The sequence below is a fragment of the Staurois parvus genome, unplaced genomic scaffold (genome assembly GCF_062004578.1).
Source record: "Staurois parvus isolate SC_StPar_1 unplaced genomic scaffold, SC_StPar_1.0 ptg001040l, whole genome shotgun sequence".
In the NCBI taxonomy this organism is placed as follows: domain Eukaryota; kingdom Metazoa; phylum Chordata; class Amphibia; order Anura; family Ranidae; genus Staurois; species Staurois parvus.
In genome coordinates, this window is record NW_028318836.1 from 205,773 (window position 1) to 222,831 (window position 17,059).

General features: G+C 40.4%; 1 protein-coding gene across 1 annotated transcript in view; it reads left to right on the forward strand.

Annotated features, from left to right (window-relative positions):
* LOC149440987 (U4/U6 small nuclear ribonucleoprotein Prp31) overlaps window positions 1-6,713 on the forward strand; it is a 210,285-nt gene extending 203,572 nt beyond the window's left edge. The window contains exon 11 of the mRNA XM_089657906.1: window positions 6,396-6,713. Within this exon, the coding sequence (XP_089514032.1) occupies window positions 6,396-6,521 (126 nt within the window). The 3' untranslated portion in view covers window positions 6,522-6,713. The remainder of the gene's footprint in view (window positions 1-6,395) is intronic.
* The last annotated feature ends 10,346 nt before the right edge of the window (window positions 6,714-17,059 follow it).

Genomic DNA, 17,059 nt, shown 5'->3' on the forward strand with positions numbered 1-17,059 from the left:
ATGGAGCGAGGCTTGGATTAATTTTCTATATAAAGACAATACAGCTTCCCCTCTGGAGTAGATGTAAAGGTGTAATATTAATCTTGTACAGGTTAATGGTCAAAGGAACTATGGGGCCCTCTTGCAGGCTGGGTTGGAGAAGCTTGTCAAGACTGCCCAAGCTGAGGATTTTCTGTAGGCCCTTTGCTTTCCATGCATCTGGGATAAGAGATCTTTTTTTTTTGTTTGTTTTTTTTGGGGGGGTTGAAGTTGGGAGCTTTGAGCGATAAGAGTGCCTCTGATAAAGCACTTGTCAGCTTCCCAGATTGTCAATGGAGACGTCTCCACTACCTAATTAAGTTGGAAATAAGTAGTGAATTTTGCCTCCACCATGGATGTAATGTGCTTGTCTTGTAGAAGAGATTCATTCAGCCTCTGTTGCCAAGTCTTGCATGAGTCATGAGACAATACAAGAGAAGATGAAGACTGATTAGACTGTTTAGGCAAAACAAGAAACAATCCTGGAGTAGGATTTGTGGGCAGTTGAGTAGAATGTATAGTCTCTGTTGGTGGAGGGTAAAATGTGCCACATGTCTCTACTAGTTGATTGCCATGGAGTATTTTTCTTGAAAGCTAGAGGGATGAGTTGGATAGGTGGGATGCATTACAAGAGACCTCTTGCAAGGAGTATAGTAATACATTCGGATCCCTCTAGTATGAGAGTACATTCCAAAAAACTACAGAGGGCATCCAAAGAGGCTTCAAGAAAAGCTATCTGATCTGATTTCAAAACGTAAATGGTATACTAACATCACAAGCATGCCTTTTTAAGAATAAGTAGCAACACTGGTTGGCTGCTTGTATGTCTCTAAATTCTCATTTCCCAATGGGGAAAAGGGAAAAACCTTTTTCATATGCCTAATGTGTGTCATGGGACATCACCAGACTCCCATGTTTTGGGGGAGTGAGCACTGTCATCTTTAGGGTGCATTCATATTTGTAGATGTACCCAATACCAATTACATTCAAGAACCCCAGCAGGGGTTCCGGCTATTGGGGAAGGAGCCCGTGTTGAAAACAATAGGAGGCTGCTGTCTCCCGCAGCTAATCGCTGCCATTCACATGTACTCACCCAGTCTGTGTCCAGGGCCGATCACTCACATGCTGTCATGAGCGATTACATAAAAGTTGCCGCAATTGGCTGCAGGAGGCGGAAGCCTCCCATTGCTTTCAATTTAATTTTGTGCTTCCCACAGCCAATAGCCAGGTACCCCCACTGGGGTTCTCACATGTAATTGGCGTCGGGTGCATTTGCAGGTGTGGTTGACCCTAAAGATGACAGTGATCACCACCCTCCCCCCAAATTCAGGTTTTTACCTAGTTTACTCCCCCACCCTAAATCACCTAACACTTTTGATATTTTTTCTGTAATATTTAGACCTATCACATTCTAGCCTAACTGAGTTGGCGATTCGGTAACAGTCTTGCTGTGAGTGGGTAGTGAACTAATTTTCTAGGTGGTGTAGCACTGAGGGGGGGTTGTGGGTGAGAAAAGGGATATGGAAAGCGTATAGAGGGAAGAAGAAACTCAAAGCTAAGAGATGGGAGCTAAAAATAGGTAGGCATAGGAGAGAGATCTCAACCTACCTTAACACTTTGGGCAAGAAGGCTCTCTGGACCTAGAGGCATATTACTGCACCCAAGGCGGATGTCTTTTCCTGAGAGGGATGACCTATGCGTCTGGCTGATCCGCATGCCTGGTTGATTATCTGGATAAAATTGCATACATGCGCATTTTAAATGCGCGGTCGGTGAGTGCGCATTTTATCTATTTGATTCCAGTCATCTATCTAATGCTGAGGAGGTCTTCACACGATTTTCGCTTGCAATCACCTTTTATTGTATAAAGGACTTTATGAACTTTTATTTCATCTTACTTTTATTCACTTGTATCCCTATTAGCATTACAGCGCTGCACTATTACTATTTATTATATATGTATGTATATGTATCCTTTCATATATTTCATTACTTAGTTTATTTGGATGCCCGTTCATTTGGGCACATCATGCACCTTACAGTGCATATTCATGTGCACACAAATCTTTGATACCATCTCTCTTTTCCTTTTGGAATTTTCTTCTTTTTTTTTTTTTTTTTTAATGCCTTTCTTTTGTTTTTTGATGCGTTGTTTTTTGATGCGTTACTTTTGGTATATATTTCTTTTTCTGCCATTTTGATATAACCCGGTCTGAATATGTATGGTTTTTTGTGATCTTATCCCAAGTAGACATGCGTTTTGTGTTTTATGCATTTTTGTATGCGGTTTTTGCATATATTTAAATTTTGATTATTTACTAATGTGGCTTCTTAGCCCATATCTTCTTGGGATATTTACTCGCTTTTATCTGTGTGTTATTTTATTTTTCATTTATAATTTTTTCACAATTTTTATCCATGTTTCTTCTTCTTTCTTTGTTTCTTTTTATTTTATTTTACTTTACTTTTCCTTTTTTCTTTTCTTCCTTTCTTGTTGTTCTTTGAGATCATTACTTTTAATACAATGGTTTTATATGTCTTGTTACAATGTATTAGTAGGCGTACCCTCAGGATTCAGGAGTGCTGATTAGGACAGGTGTTCTTTATCAACTAATACCTATATAAGACAGCACTTTTGTTGTTTTCTTTGTTATGATTAAGCACAAGATGTGTGAAACGCGTTAACAAGTCCTGTATTTATGTCCTGGTGTTTTGTGTGTCCTATGGATAAATACACACTATATTCATCAATCCTCCGGTGTGCGGCTGACCCTTTCTCCTATTACAGCGCTGCGTTACTTGAACTGACAATTGCGCGGTCATGCAACCCTGCACCCAAATTAAATTTACAACCTTTTTTTCCCACGAATAGAACTTTCTTTCGGGGGTATTTGAACCCCTGTGCAGTTTTATTTTTTGCGCTATAACAAAAAAAAACCCGACAATTTTGAGGGAAAAAAAAACAATATTTTTGAGTTTTTGCTATTAAACATGTCCTGTAAAAAAATGTTTAAAAAATCAAATTTCGTCATAAATCTAGGCCAAAATGTATTCTGCTACGTCTTTGCTAAAAAAAAATCCCAATACGTGTAATTTAATTGGTTTACATGAACGTTATAGCGTTTGCAAATGGCGGTATATATACTGGGATTTTTTTTTTTAATTTTACTAGTAATAGCGGCGATCAGCGACTTATAGCGGGACTGTGGCAGGCATTTTGACACTGGAAGGAACTGACTTGGTGTCACTGACATCCCAATTGACTCCAGTACAGTGATCAGTGCTAATAAAAAGCACTGACACTGTACTAATGGCATGGGGCAAGAAGTGGTTAACATGTGGGGGCGATCAAAGGGTTAACTATATGCTGTGTGCTATTTTACTGATTTTGAGTCCATCTTCAAATCGAAAAGGTTCAACTAGCTCATCTTTAATAATACCAGCCCATACTAGTACCGCACCTCGACCTTGCTGGTGTCTGAGTCGAAGTGGAGCTCTGTGCCTGCTACTGATCTAGCCATGGGCCCATCCATCTGGTCCGTCAAGAGTCACTCTCATCTCACCAGTCAATAAAACCTTTGGAAATACTGTATTTTGATATTTTTTGGCCCAGTCTTGACTTGTGTTTTGTTCAGTGGTGGTGGGGTTTCAGCCTGCCTTACCTTGGCCATGTCTCTGAGCACTGAACACCTTGTACTTCTGGGTACTCCAGGCAGGCTGCAGTTCTGGCATATGACAGCACTGGAGGATAATGGGTTCCTGGTAGCTTCACATTTGATTCTTCTCAAATCTTTAGCCGTTAATTTGCGTCTTTTTTTTTTTTTTTTTTTTCTTCTCTCTCTCTCAACGTGTTTCTTGCGACCCTGTTGACTATTTGCAACAAAATGTTTGGTTCTGTGATCATGTCCAAATATCTTAGCAATTTCAAGATTGCAGCATCCCTCTGAAAGACATTTTCCAATTTTTTACTTTTCAGAGTCAGGTAAATCTTTTTTTTGGCCCATTTTGCCTGAAGAAAAGAAGCTGCCTAATATAATTAGGCACACCTTGATATAGAGTGTTGATCTCCTTATGCCACACCCTCCCTCATTACACAAATATCACCTGATATGCTTAAATCCATTAAGCATTCAACTTTACACAGCGTGGAGTTGGACATTGTGCATAAAAATGATGATTTGGTCAAAATACTCACTTGCCTAATAATTGTGCACTCAGAGTATATGGTGGGTCCTGTTGGGTGTTGCAAAGCCATAAGAAACAGAAAACCCTCCTGCGGCAAGAATTAAGTTCAGGTTAACAAACTGGATAGTAGCCAGTATTAGGGGCATCAGGCTTCAATGGATAGGTATGCCTCTCTCCTGATAGGTATGGAGCACTTTCTCTGTTGGGCTGGAAGTCCAAGATATGCCCCTTGTGTCTCCTCCAGTGCTTAGAGTCCAGTCTCAGTAGCTGTTTGGGGCAACTCGGGGGCAGGTACTGTGGTATCCACTTGGAATATCTGTTGTCATACGATGTCGGGTTCTCTTTTTAGTTCTCCTCCTACGTCCTGGGCAAGGCCATCTAGGTTATCTTGGATTGTAGTGAACAGACCTCATGGCTCCCCTCCCTGATACCTCCAACATATCTACAGAGGCATGCAAATTTTGCAGATTTGACAGGTGGGTTGGAACTCAAGGAGAATCCTTCGAGTGAAGAAATAGAAGATGGCTGTGAAGGGAGACATCCAGCCAGTGGTTTATTGTTGTATTCGGTGTTCTTCGGTTCTGCAGGTGTCTGATGTAAAACCTGTTGTTTTTTTTTTAAATGCTTTCGTTTAGGATTCTGGAGTGTCTTTTGAATTTTCCTGTTTTTGGGCATGGATAGATTAGGTTAACAAACTCCTTAAGGCTAGAAATTGGCCCTGTGGCACAGAGCTTTCCTGTCTTTACTGTTTCTCCTGTCCGAAGTGCTCCATGGTCCAGACTCACCCCTGATTAACTTCTTTGTCATCACAGTCAAATGTTTCTGTGAATGCATTTTAGTGCAGAAGAGGGATTTGGGGTCTTATGGACCCCAGATCTCTCCATAAAGAGTACCTGTCACATGTCTATTGCTGCAACAGGGGATGGTTACATTCCTTGTGACAGCAATAACAGTGATAAAAAATAAATAAAAGTGTAAAAATACAAATTAAAAAAAAAAATGTGCACGTCGGTCCTACACGCATGCAAACAACAATCGATCCACACATGTGAGGTATCTCCACCAACGTCAAATCATGGTCAATAATTCTAGCACCAGACCTCCTCTGTAAATCTAAAGTGGTAACCTGTAAAGGCTTTTAAAGCATCGCCAATGGATAGTAAAATTGACCTTTGTTGCAAATTTTATGCATCCACAGTTTTAAAGCATGACATGTTTGGTATCTATTTACTCGGTTTAACATCATCTTTTACATTGTACAAAAAAATGGGTTATGTACAGTCTTTTTTTTTTTTTTTTTGCAATAAAATTTTAAAAAGTTTATTTTTTCCCGTGAGATTGCATTTGAAAAAACCACTACACAAATACCATGTGACATAGAAAATTTCCAAACCCACCAATTCATTCTCTAGGGCCTCTGCTTTAAAAAATATATGATGTTTGGGGGTTCAAAGTAATTTTCTAGCAAAAAAAAAAAGATTTTTACATGTGAACAAAACGTGATAGAAATGGCCTGGACTGGAGGTAGTTAAAGGACATAGCTTATCCCCTCTGAATGGGTTAGAATTGATGACTGAGTGTAGTTTATTTTTAACTGCCTGTTTCCACAAACTAATCTTTTCTGGCAGTTGTGGGGTTTAGTGAATAGATGTGCATAGAACTAAAATCCACAGCTCGATCTTAAATCACTGTGTGTCAAAAATCCTAATATTCTCAGGACTGGAAAATCGGGGAATTAAAGTAAACCAACACATACTTTAAGGATTTGTACAAGTATTTTTTTTTGTTTTTTAAACCAGGCCACAGGTACAGTACCTATTAACACAAGGTTTTGCTATTCACCTGTAAATGCAGACTCTATTGTATAAAGTCTCTAGCAGCAATGCACAGAATTGGGAAATGTGTTGACAAAGGCAAATGGGGAGAAAACTTTGTGCTAGGCCATTGTGTGAATCTGGCAAAGCCCCCACCCCCTCAGCTTTTGTTGAGTCACCAGCCCCTCTTTGCTGTACTGCTGAGTATTTTTTTACAGTCCTGTATAGGCTTGGCATTATTATTATTTATTATATTGTTTATTATATTGTTTATTATATTCAAAAGCAAAAAAAGAACTGCAGTTCGTCTGTACTGTATAATAGAAACCGCTTCTTCTGGACAAATTAAAGATTCTTTCATTCCTGTTTATTTTGTAGGGTCTGGAGATTGTAAATCCACAGGCTGCAGAGAAGAAGGTGGCAGAAGCCAATCAAAAGTATTTCTCCAGTATGGCAGAGTTCCTGAAAGTGAAAAGTGAAAAGAGCGGGACAATGACACAGTGACCTCCAGGCCTGCATAATAAAACCTATGACCAACATGAGAGAAACCACCAATTTTTATGTTTAGAGGAACAGACCTTTTTTAAATCATATTTTAGATGATTTCTTTATGCTCTATGAAATGGCAGTTTATGGAATAATAAATTTGTAGTACAGTAAGCAGAAAAATTATTAAAATCATTTGCATTACCTTTACATTAGCAAAAGGTTATATTCTTTTTCTTTGATTCTTCAACTGGCTTTTTCATGATATTCACAAAGATAGGAATCAGTTGCATATTTGAAATTGTTTTTTAGTATCATCCTCCACCTTTAAGAGCTAGGTTTGCAAGTAGACCAGAAACCCCTTTGAAGGATGTTAAAAGGTTCACCTTTAAAGAAAAAAACTTTAAAGGTGAAGTAACACCAGAAACCCTCCCCACCCCTTCTGGTCTCCGCTGTACTTATGTCTGGCTTTGCCAAGCTGTCAGCACCCCCACAGCCTCTCCTGCAGTTTGGGGCTGTAAAGTCCCTGCACTTCTACCTCTTCTCTGCCAGCGCTTCCAGGCAGACCAGCTGGATTTTGATTGGTCAGCTCCATCAATGTGATGTCCGCTGTTTGCTTTGTCAGTATGGTGTTAGTTCACCTTTACGGAAAAATTGAAAAGGTGAACGAACAACTTTAACCGCACAGAATTTTGCTTGCAATAAAGTAAATACAAGGAGGGTATGTTTATACAGTGGCAGTTACATACAGTGAAGGAAATAAGTATTTGATCCCCTGCTGATTTTGAATGTTTGCCCAATCACAAAGAAATGATCAGTCTAAAAATCGAATGGTAGGTGTATTGTAACACTGAGAGACAGAATAGCAACAAAAAATTCAAAAGAAATGCATGTCTAACAAATTATGCACTGATTTGCGTGTTCATGAGGGAAATAAGTATTTGATCCCCTATCATTCAGCAGGATTTCTGGCTACCAGGTATCTTTCATACAGGTAACAAGCTGTCTCTTAAAGGGAGTGTGCTGCTAATCTAATTTTTTTACCTGTATAAAAGACACCTGTCCACAGGAGCAATCAAACAATCAGATTCCAAACTCTCCATCATGGCAAAGACCTCGTGGGAGTGTCAATGATTATGAGAACAGTGAGCTATACCAGCATTCACATTAGTATAGTGTCCCCAAAAGCGCAGCGTTAGTGGGATCAGCCCCAGCACCTCCATTGGCTTAAACTCCCCGCTTTTCCCCCAGCGAGTGCAGTGTCAGTAGGTCACTATCACTTGATACGTTGTACACAAAACCGCAGTGTTCACAGAATTTTACCTGATCTCTATTAGCACTTTATAGTAAATTTTTTGTTGTAGCGGTTCAAGCAGTTCCTGATAGCCAGGTGCTCTTTTTCGTGTGAGTCGCACTAGTGGCCTACGAAAGGCACTCTAGTGAAGAGGCCTACAGGATTCTGAGCATGTCAGATAGGAGTGAAGGGGAAGCCTCACTGACATAATCTGCCTCAGAATATGAACCTGTACACAGCAGCGGCACCCTGATAAATAGCTTAGACAATGGAGAAGAGGTCCCTGCTAAGATAAGGCATACCCAACCCAGTTCCCAGGTTGCTGAGATGTTACAATTGGATGATGATTCTCATATGCAGTAGAGTGCCAGTACTAGTGCTTGTAGCAATCGTGCACACGGAGATGGACGCGGTCATCCATTTTGCTTGAAACCCTCCATCTTGTATCTCTCTCTCTCTCCTTCTCCAAATCACCCCTCCCTCTCTGTGTAGTGACATGTGGTCTGTTTGATGCAGAGATATCAGGCTCAGTGGGAGAGCTCCAGGGCTATAAAATCCCAACCTAGCTGGTGCCCAGATGTCTGTTAGCTTCTCAATCTGGGATATCGTAAAGCCATAAAACGAAGTCCTTCACTGAGCTCAAAGACATTCCAGGTAGTCGTAAAACAGATTTACATAAAAACCAGGCATATATTCAGATTGATCACTTTAATACAAGTCGCCTGATATATTACACCCCCTAGCTGACATCTACAGGAGAGCAGAAAATGATATCTCCTTAACCGTCTCAAGCAGGTATGTCATATTTCATATCTAAACATTCAGCAGATGCTTCTGCATATTAACCTACTAGTGGCAAGGCTGCTAAATGCACCAAGGGTAAGTTATGGGTCATGATATAAGTGGCGAGGGATTTTGGTTCTAGCTGGGATCTCCGCCTACACCTCCCTCCCCAAATGAGGCGATTGGTTCTCTGCTTCAAGGAGACACCATGCTGAGTTCCTAGAAAAGCTGTTATGCTTGGAGCAGTAGGCTGAGTTGAGCTAAGTTGAAGTTGAAGATTCTCCCTTGTAACATCAGAACCAACTTTGGGAGACGGCCCTTTTGCTCTGTAACTTGAACGCTGCTTAAACCAAGGCTTTTGGCAAGTACTTTACCTCTCTAAATTATATATATAGGCTGCATCTTTTTGTGCAAATATTGTTATTGCACCCCTTTTGACCTTTTTAGTAATAAATCCTATTATCTGAAAAGTGTTGAACTGTTTCTAAAGCTCTTTAATGCAAACGAAGAACCCCTGTCTCTGAAGACCACTACTGTGTGTTTTAAACGTCTGCATACATCTGTCTGTGGTGACATTGTGTATACAAACGATTATTCAAACATCATAGTGTTATTGCTGATATTGCCAAGTTTCCTCTTTCTCTGTACAAAAAGGAAGGTGGTGGCAGTGTGAAGGGCTCATTGTGTAATTAACTTGACCCAGTAACAATTGCTCCCAGGCTGCAAGTACACAAATTGTGGTCCATTAGCTGGAAAACCTTTGTGCAGGGTGCAGCTGGGTGTGGCATTGTTACGCACGTGACAGCACGGTTTTAGATTGGCTAGTCCTTCGGTCACGAGTTTGGTGAGAAGGGCTGGGGTTTGACGCCACGATCGTCACATATTGGCTGGCAGCGTACGTGGGATAGTTTGCGTTAGAGCTTCAGTGCATTGTTAGGAATTGCACTTAAGGATTGTAACCTTTGTGGAAACAGTCCTTAGAAACAACCGGTGCATATTTTATATATATAGAGAGAGAGAGAGAGACATACAGTCAGCTCCATAAATATTGGGACATCGACACAATTCTAAAATTTTTGGCTTTAACTGCAGACTGTCAGCTTTAATTTGAGGGTATTTACATCCAAATCAGGTGAACGGTGTAGGAATTACAACAGTTTGCATATGTGCCTCCCACTTGTTAAGGGACCAAAAGTAATGGGACAGAATAATAATCATAAATCAAACTTTCACTTTTTAATACTTGGTTGCAAATCCTTTGCAGTCAATTACAGCCTGAAGTCTGGAACGCATAGACATCACCAGATGTTGGGTTTCATCCCTGGTGATGCTCTGCCAGGCCTCTAATGCAACTGTCTTCAGTTCTTGCTTGTTCTTGGGGCATTTTCCTTCAGTTTTGTCTTCAGCAAGTGAAATGCATGCTCAATCAGATTCAGGTCAGGTGATTGACTTGGCCATTGCATAACATTCCACTTCTTTCTCTTAAAAAAACTCTTTGGTTGCTTTTGCAGTATGCTTTGGGTCATTGTCCATCTGCACTGTGAAGCGGCGTCCAATGAGTTCTGAAGCATTTGGCTGAATATGAGCAGATAATATTGCCCGAAACACTTCAGAATTCATCCTGCTGCTTTTGTCAGCAGTCACATCATCAATAAATACAAGAGAACCAGTTCCATTGGCAGCCATACATGCCCACGCCATGACACTACCACCACCATGCTTCACTGATGAGGTGGTATGCTTAGGATCATGAGCAGTTCCTTTCCTTCTCCATACTCATCTCTTCCCATCACTCTGGTACAAGTTGATCTTGGTCTCATCTGTCCATAGGATGTTGTTCCAGAACTGTGAAGGCTTTTTTAGATGTCATTTGGCAAACTCTAATCTGGCCTTCCTGTTTTTGAGGCTCACCAATGGTTTACATCTTGTGGTGAACCCTCTGTATTCACTCTGGTGAAGTCTTCTCTTGATTGTTGACTTTGACACACATACACCTACCTCCTGGAGAGTGTTCTTGATCTGGCCAACTGTTGTGAAGGGTATTTTCTTCACCAGGGAAAGAATTCTTCTTCGGTTATCCACCACAGTTGTTTTCCGTGCTCTTCCAGGTCTTTTGGTGTTGCTGAGCTCACCGGTGCGTTCCTTCTTTTTCAGAATGTTCCAAACAGTTGTTTTGGCCACACCTAATGTTTTTACTATCTCTCTGATGGGTTTGTTTTATGTTTTTTCAGCCTAATGATGGCTTGCTTCACTGATAGTGACAGCTCTTTGGATCTCATCTTGAGAGTTGACCGCAACAGATTCCAAATGCAAATAGCATATTTGAAATGAACTCTGGACTTTTTATCTGCTCATTGTAATTGGGATAATGAGGGAATAACACACACCTGGCCATGGAACAGCTGAGAAGCCAATTGTCTCATTACGTTTGGTCCCTTAACAAGTGGGAGGCACATATGCAAACTGTTGTAATTCCTACACCGTTCACCTGATTTGGATGTAAATACCCTCAAATTAAAGCTGCCAGTTTGCAGTTAAAGCATATCTTGTTTGTTTCATTTCAAATCCATTGTGGTCGTGTATAGAGCCAAAAATGTTACATTGTGTCGATGTCCCAATATTTATGGACCTGACTGTATGTGTGTGTGTGTGTGTGTGTGTGTATATATATGTGTATATATATATATATATGTGTGTGTTTTGGATTAACGAGGGAAAAGATAGTGAATTGGAGCCCCCCGGATGCCCAGACTACATGGGAAGCAGTGGCAAAATAGTTTGGGAATTGGTATCATCCTTTTTCTATGTGGGGTACCATTTATACGTGGACAATTTTTATTCAAGCGTGCCACTATTTAGACATTTATACAATCTTGGAATTGGCGTATGTGGCACTGTGCGACCGAATCACCGGGGCTTCCCCCAACAGCTTGTAAATACCCGGCTTAGATAGGGGGAGAAAGCCTGCTTGAGAAATGATGAATTGCTCCCAGTGAAGTGGAAGGACAAACGGGATGTTTTCGTCCTGTCTTCCATTCACACAGACACGACCATCCAAATTGCAACAGCAGCTGGTGTTGAGAAAGCCCCTCTGTGTCCACGACTAGAACCTTAACATGGGAGGGGTGGACTTTAGCGACCAGATGATGAAGCTGTACTTAGTTTCCCGAAAAGCCAGACGCTGCTACAAAAAAGTGCCTGTTTATTTCAGTTGGCTCTATATAACACTTTTGCGCTTTACAAAGCAACTGCATGTAGTGGATCCTTCCTAAAATTCTAGGAAGAGATCATTCATCACGGCCCTTTTGTATCCAGAAGGTGCTATGGCCCAAACCCCCAACCCAGTTGCAGTTAGCATTTTCCTGATGCCATTCCTGATACTCCAACCCAAAGGATACCCCAAAAAATATGTGTCTGTAGCAGACACGGAATTAGGTGTGACACCCTCTTTTTTTTTTTTTTTTTTTTTTTTTTTTGTCCCTCCTGTCCTGGCCAACCTGGTCTCTGCCTCAAGGACTGCTGTCGCTACCTCACACTAGTGGACTATTAGTATAGAGTACAGCATGACACAGTTCAGGGCACATACTTGCACAGGGTCTCGAAAGAGGTTAGATGGTCAGGAAACTGGCTATCTCATTTTGTGAGACCCTACAATATGCTTAAAGTTAAAAAAAAAAAAAAAAAAAAAAAAAGAATTTTAAAAACCAAAAATAGTTTGTTTTTTTTTTCTTTTGTCAAGTTACTTTTATGTTTTACTGTTACTGTTTTATTTTTAACCATTTTTTTCTTTGCAGGAATGCCATTCAACTGCAGCACCAATCATGTATATTCTGAGAGCAAAACCCTGTAGCTGTCAGAATAAACAAAGTGTGTGCAGCACTGTTGGATGAGATTTTTCATACGCAATTAAAAAAGAGCATATATGCCCAAGCATTGGGGGCCTAGGGTGGCCAGTGAGTGGATGGCCCCTATGCTTTAGCATATATTTTTAAAATTTTGTTTTGCAAGAGATTTCTTCATCCACATCGAGCCTGTTAGGTTCTTTTTTTTTTTTTTTGTTCTGCCCATGGGCTGAATGACAAAAGAATATTTCATGTGTGCCCACCATTAGAAGTGGGTGGATGCAGACCAGTATATTCTACTGGTGGGCATACCACACACTTTTTCTGGCAGAGATTTCTTCTCTTTTTTTTTTTTTCATTCAGCCCACAGGCTGCATAAAAAAGAACATAGCATATATACCCAACAAGGACCAGCAATTTACTGGTAAATCACTGGACTTTGAATGGTTATACCACTGCTATCTTTTTTTTCAGCTGGCGATTGATTTTCACGTAAAAGCAATCCTAGTGGCTAATTAGCTGCAGGAATGCTTTTACAAACAGCAGGAGAAGATGCCCCCGTTGCCTTCCACTGCCTTCTCGGGCAGTCCAGTGCCATTGGGGGAACCTGAGAATACAGCCGGTGGTTCTGCCAACTGACCATCGAGCTGATTGGAGACCGGAATCTCTATAGTTTAAGACATCTGAAGCAACGAGCATTTCATCACTTCAATTTCGCAGGATATTAACAGCGCCATTTGTAAATTGGGAAAGCACACATCTGATCACACCGATCTTGGTAAGATCAGATGATGTAAGGGCAGAGGAGATATCTAGAGTCTAATAGACCCCAGATTTCTCAAAAAAAGAATACTTGTCAATGCCTATTGCAGTCACAGGGGATATTTGCATTCTTTGTGATGGCAATAAAAGTAATAAAAAAAAAAAAAATGAAGGGCAGTGTAAAAATAATTTAAAAATCAAAATAACTAAAAAAAAAAAAGCATGCACACACCTACGTGCGCAAGCTTTGACCCCGTGCCAGTATGTAAATAGTTGCACCATGCATGTGAGGTATCGCCACAAAAGTCAGATCAAGGGCAGTAATTCTAGCACTACACCTGTGTAAATCTGAAATGGTAACCTGTAAAGTCTTTTAAAGTGTCGCCTATGGATATTAAAAATGTGCCACCATTTTGTCACCATTGCATGGGGCCTGTGCAGTTTTAAAGCATGTCATGTTTGGTATCTATTTACTCAGCATACCATCATCTTTTATATTTTACCAAATTGGCCAGTATATTGTGATTTTGTGCAAAGTTTATTTTTTTTCCATAAAATTTGCATTTGAAAAATCACTGCGTGAGTACTATGTGGCAAAAAGTGCAGCACCCACCATTTTATTTACTAGGATGTCTGCTTTAAAAATATATAATGTTTGGGGGTTCGAAGTAATGTCCTAGCAAAAAATACTTGGTGGTATTTGGTTTCTTGTGAACAAAAAGTGACAGAAAAGGCTTGGTCTTCAGGTGGTTAGAAGAATGAGTGATGTGCATAAACCTATAATGCTGGGCATAAAATGTCGTCATCCCCCAAATTACTCCTTTTTGGAAAGTAGACACCCCAAACAATTTGCTGAGAGGCATTTTGAGTCAATAGAATTTATTTTTTTTACAAGTTTTTGAAAAATGACAAAAAAAAAATATTTGTTTACACAAAATTGTCACTTACATTTTTTTTGCTCACACATGCCATGGGTATATGTGGAATTACTCCCCAAAATACATTCTGCTACTTTTCCCGAGTATGGGGATACCACATGTGAGAGACTTTTTGGCAGTCGCACTGCGTACAGGACCTCAAAATCCACAAAGCACCTTCAGGCTTTTAAAGGGCTTTATTTCATTACACTTCCTGACTACCTATCACAGTTTTGGAGGCCCTGAAATTCCAGAATAGTATGAACCCCTACCCAAATGACCCCTTTTTGGAAAGTAGACACCCCAAGGAGTTTGATAAGAAGCATGGTGAGTATTTTGCAGATCTCGTTTGTTACATGTTGTTGGAAGATGATAGAAAACAAAAACGTTTTTTCTTTTTTTTATTTTTCAAAACTTTGTGAGAAAAAATTAGATCTGCAAAATACTCACCATGCCTTTTTAAATTCCTTGGGGTGCCTACTTTCCAAAAAGGGGTCATTTGGGGGGTTGGTACTGTCCTGGCATTTCAGCGTCTCTGAAACTGTGACAGATAGTGAGGAAGTGAAATGAGGACCTTCAGGCTTTCAAAGTGGTCATTGGATTTCGGGCTCCTGTATGTTGTTAGGCTTCAAAAAAGTCTCACAAAAAAAAAAAGTTATGTAAAAAAAAAATTGTAAAAAATTAATGTTACGAAAACAACAACCCCCCCTCGCAAAATTTCGAGGCACCCCCACATATACACAAGTACAAACATAAATGCAGGCATTGAGGCGCCTGCACATGAAAACATTGATTGTGATACACATTTTACATATTATTATTATATTAAAGCGCCAATAGTTCGCTTTGCAAGCCAGAATGACCACAATAACTCTAGTAGGAGACCACCTCCATAACACTGACCTATATGGGGCTTTTAAAGCTTCGCCTACAGAAAATATGGAGTACTGAAGTTTGTCACCATTTCACAGGTGCACACAAAGGTGTAGATGCCTACTTTCCTTCCATTTACCTACACAAAAAATCTCATTCGGCTATGTTGCTTATGAAAAATATCCAAAAATTAAAAAAAAATAAAGAAAACTACATGTTGGACTAACAAAAGAACAGACTTTTAAATAATTCAAAATCACAGAAGCAGATATGAACATCAAACTTTCATTTTCAAGCGTTTAGAAGCTTGTCCTCCATACCTGGTGATGGTCAGCATTAGACATCCAGTGATCAGATTGCAGCACAGCAATTGCAACGCTGTAAAAAAAAACTGTAGACTACAAAGTCCGTTTTATCCTCTGGACTATGACTGTTCACAAGTCATAAGTGTGCAGGCACATACAATGGAGAAAATAATTATTTGATCCCCTGCAGATTTGGAAGTTTGCCCACTTACAAAGAAATGAAGGGTCTATCATTTTTAAAGTGTTACTAAACCCACAACAGTAAAATCAGTCTGTATATGCAGTAAAGCATGCTATACTCACTGTGGAACCTAAGGGGTTAATCCTCTGCCTTGTGTAAAAAGGCTGTTTGATCTTTTCTTCTCTGCCCCTCCTCTTGTTCAAATGCCCAGGCTGATAAGACAAACTGAACTGTGCCCTTCTGCACATGCTCAGTTTAGTGTGTATTGCTAGAGAGGTTTTTTTTTTTCTTCTTTTGGGAGAGTGCATGTGACCAGCACAGGGCCAATCGGCACTGTCCAGATAGGTCAGGGGATTTCCATCCTCCTAGAGAAAACTCCTCCTACAAGCTTTAACCAGTACTCAGCTGAAGTCACAAGACTGCTCTAACTGCTGATGAGTAAAGGTATTTAGCAGTTTATATTTACTAATATAATCGCTTTTCCATGTTCTATGTACTGTGGGAGATCAGAGTGATTTCAGGGTCCGGGGTTTAGTAACACTTTAACATATGTGTATTTTAAATGATGGAGACAGAATATCAACCACAAATCCAGAAAAAAACACAGTACAATTGTTAGAAATTTAGTAAAATAAGTATTTGATCCTCTACCAACCAACAATAATTCTGGTTCCCACAGACTGGCTATGTGCGTATGTGGTACACAGTTTAGTCCTGTCAATTTAAGAAGGTGCTCCTAATGACAACTCGTTATGTGTATAAAAGACACCTGTCCACAGAATCTTTCTTCCATTCAAACTTCACCATCACCATGGGTAAAACCAAAGAGCTGTCAAAGGATATCAGGGACAAGATAGAATGGGCTATAAGACCATCAGCAAGAAGCTTGGTGAGAAGGAGACAATTGTTGGAATGATTATTCGCAAATTGAAGAAATACAAAATAACCATCAATCACCCTTGGTCTGGAACTCCATGCAGGTTTTAGCCTCATGGGGTAAGGATGATCATAAGAAAAGTGGGGGATAAGCTCAGAACTCACGGGAGGAGCTTGTGAATGACCTCAGGGTTGTTTGGTCCACAGTCACCAAACAAACCATTGGTAACACTATTTGCCGCCATGGACTGAAATCCTGTAGCCCCCGTAAGGTCCCCCTCCTCAAGAATGCACATGTTCAGGCCCGTCTGAAGTTTGCCAGTAAACATCTACAGTATCTCACAGAAGTGAGATACCGACAAGCCTACCATCTCCCCTCTCCAGTTTCAACAGGCGCGCCGGACGTGATCCAGGAGACCCAGCCTTGAATCACTAAGCGCCTCCCGGCATCTGCAGAGGACTAATCTACTTACTCTCTGGATGTTTCCCTCAGCATGATTTGAAAGTTGTACACTTTTCGCTCTTAACACTGCTGCATATGTTGCTTTATACCTACACCTACTTGAACTACTGTTTCGGCCCCTGCGCTCAAGAGTTGTGGGATGATGTGAACAGTGCAGGTCTTTAAGTGTCCATTTCCTGCACTGGCCTTGCTGCCCTCTAAGGTTCGGGGGGAACCCAGATGTAAACTGCAAAAACCATGGAAGAAAGGGCGCACCAGCC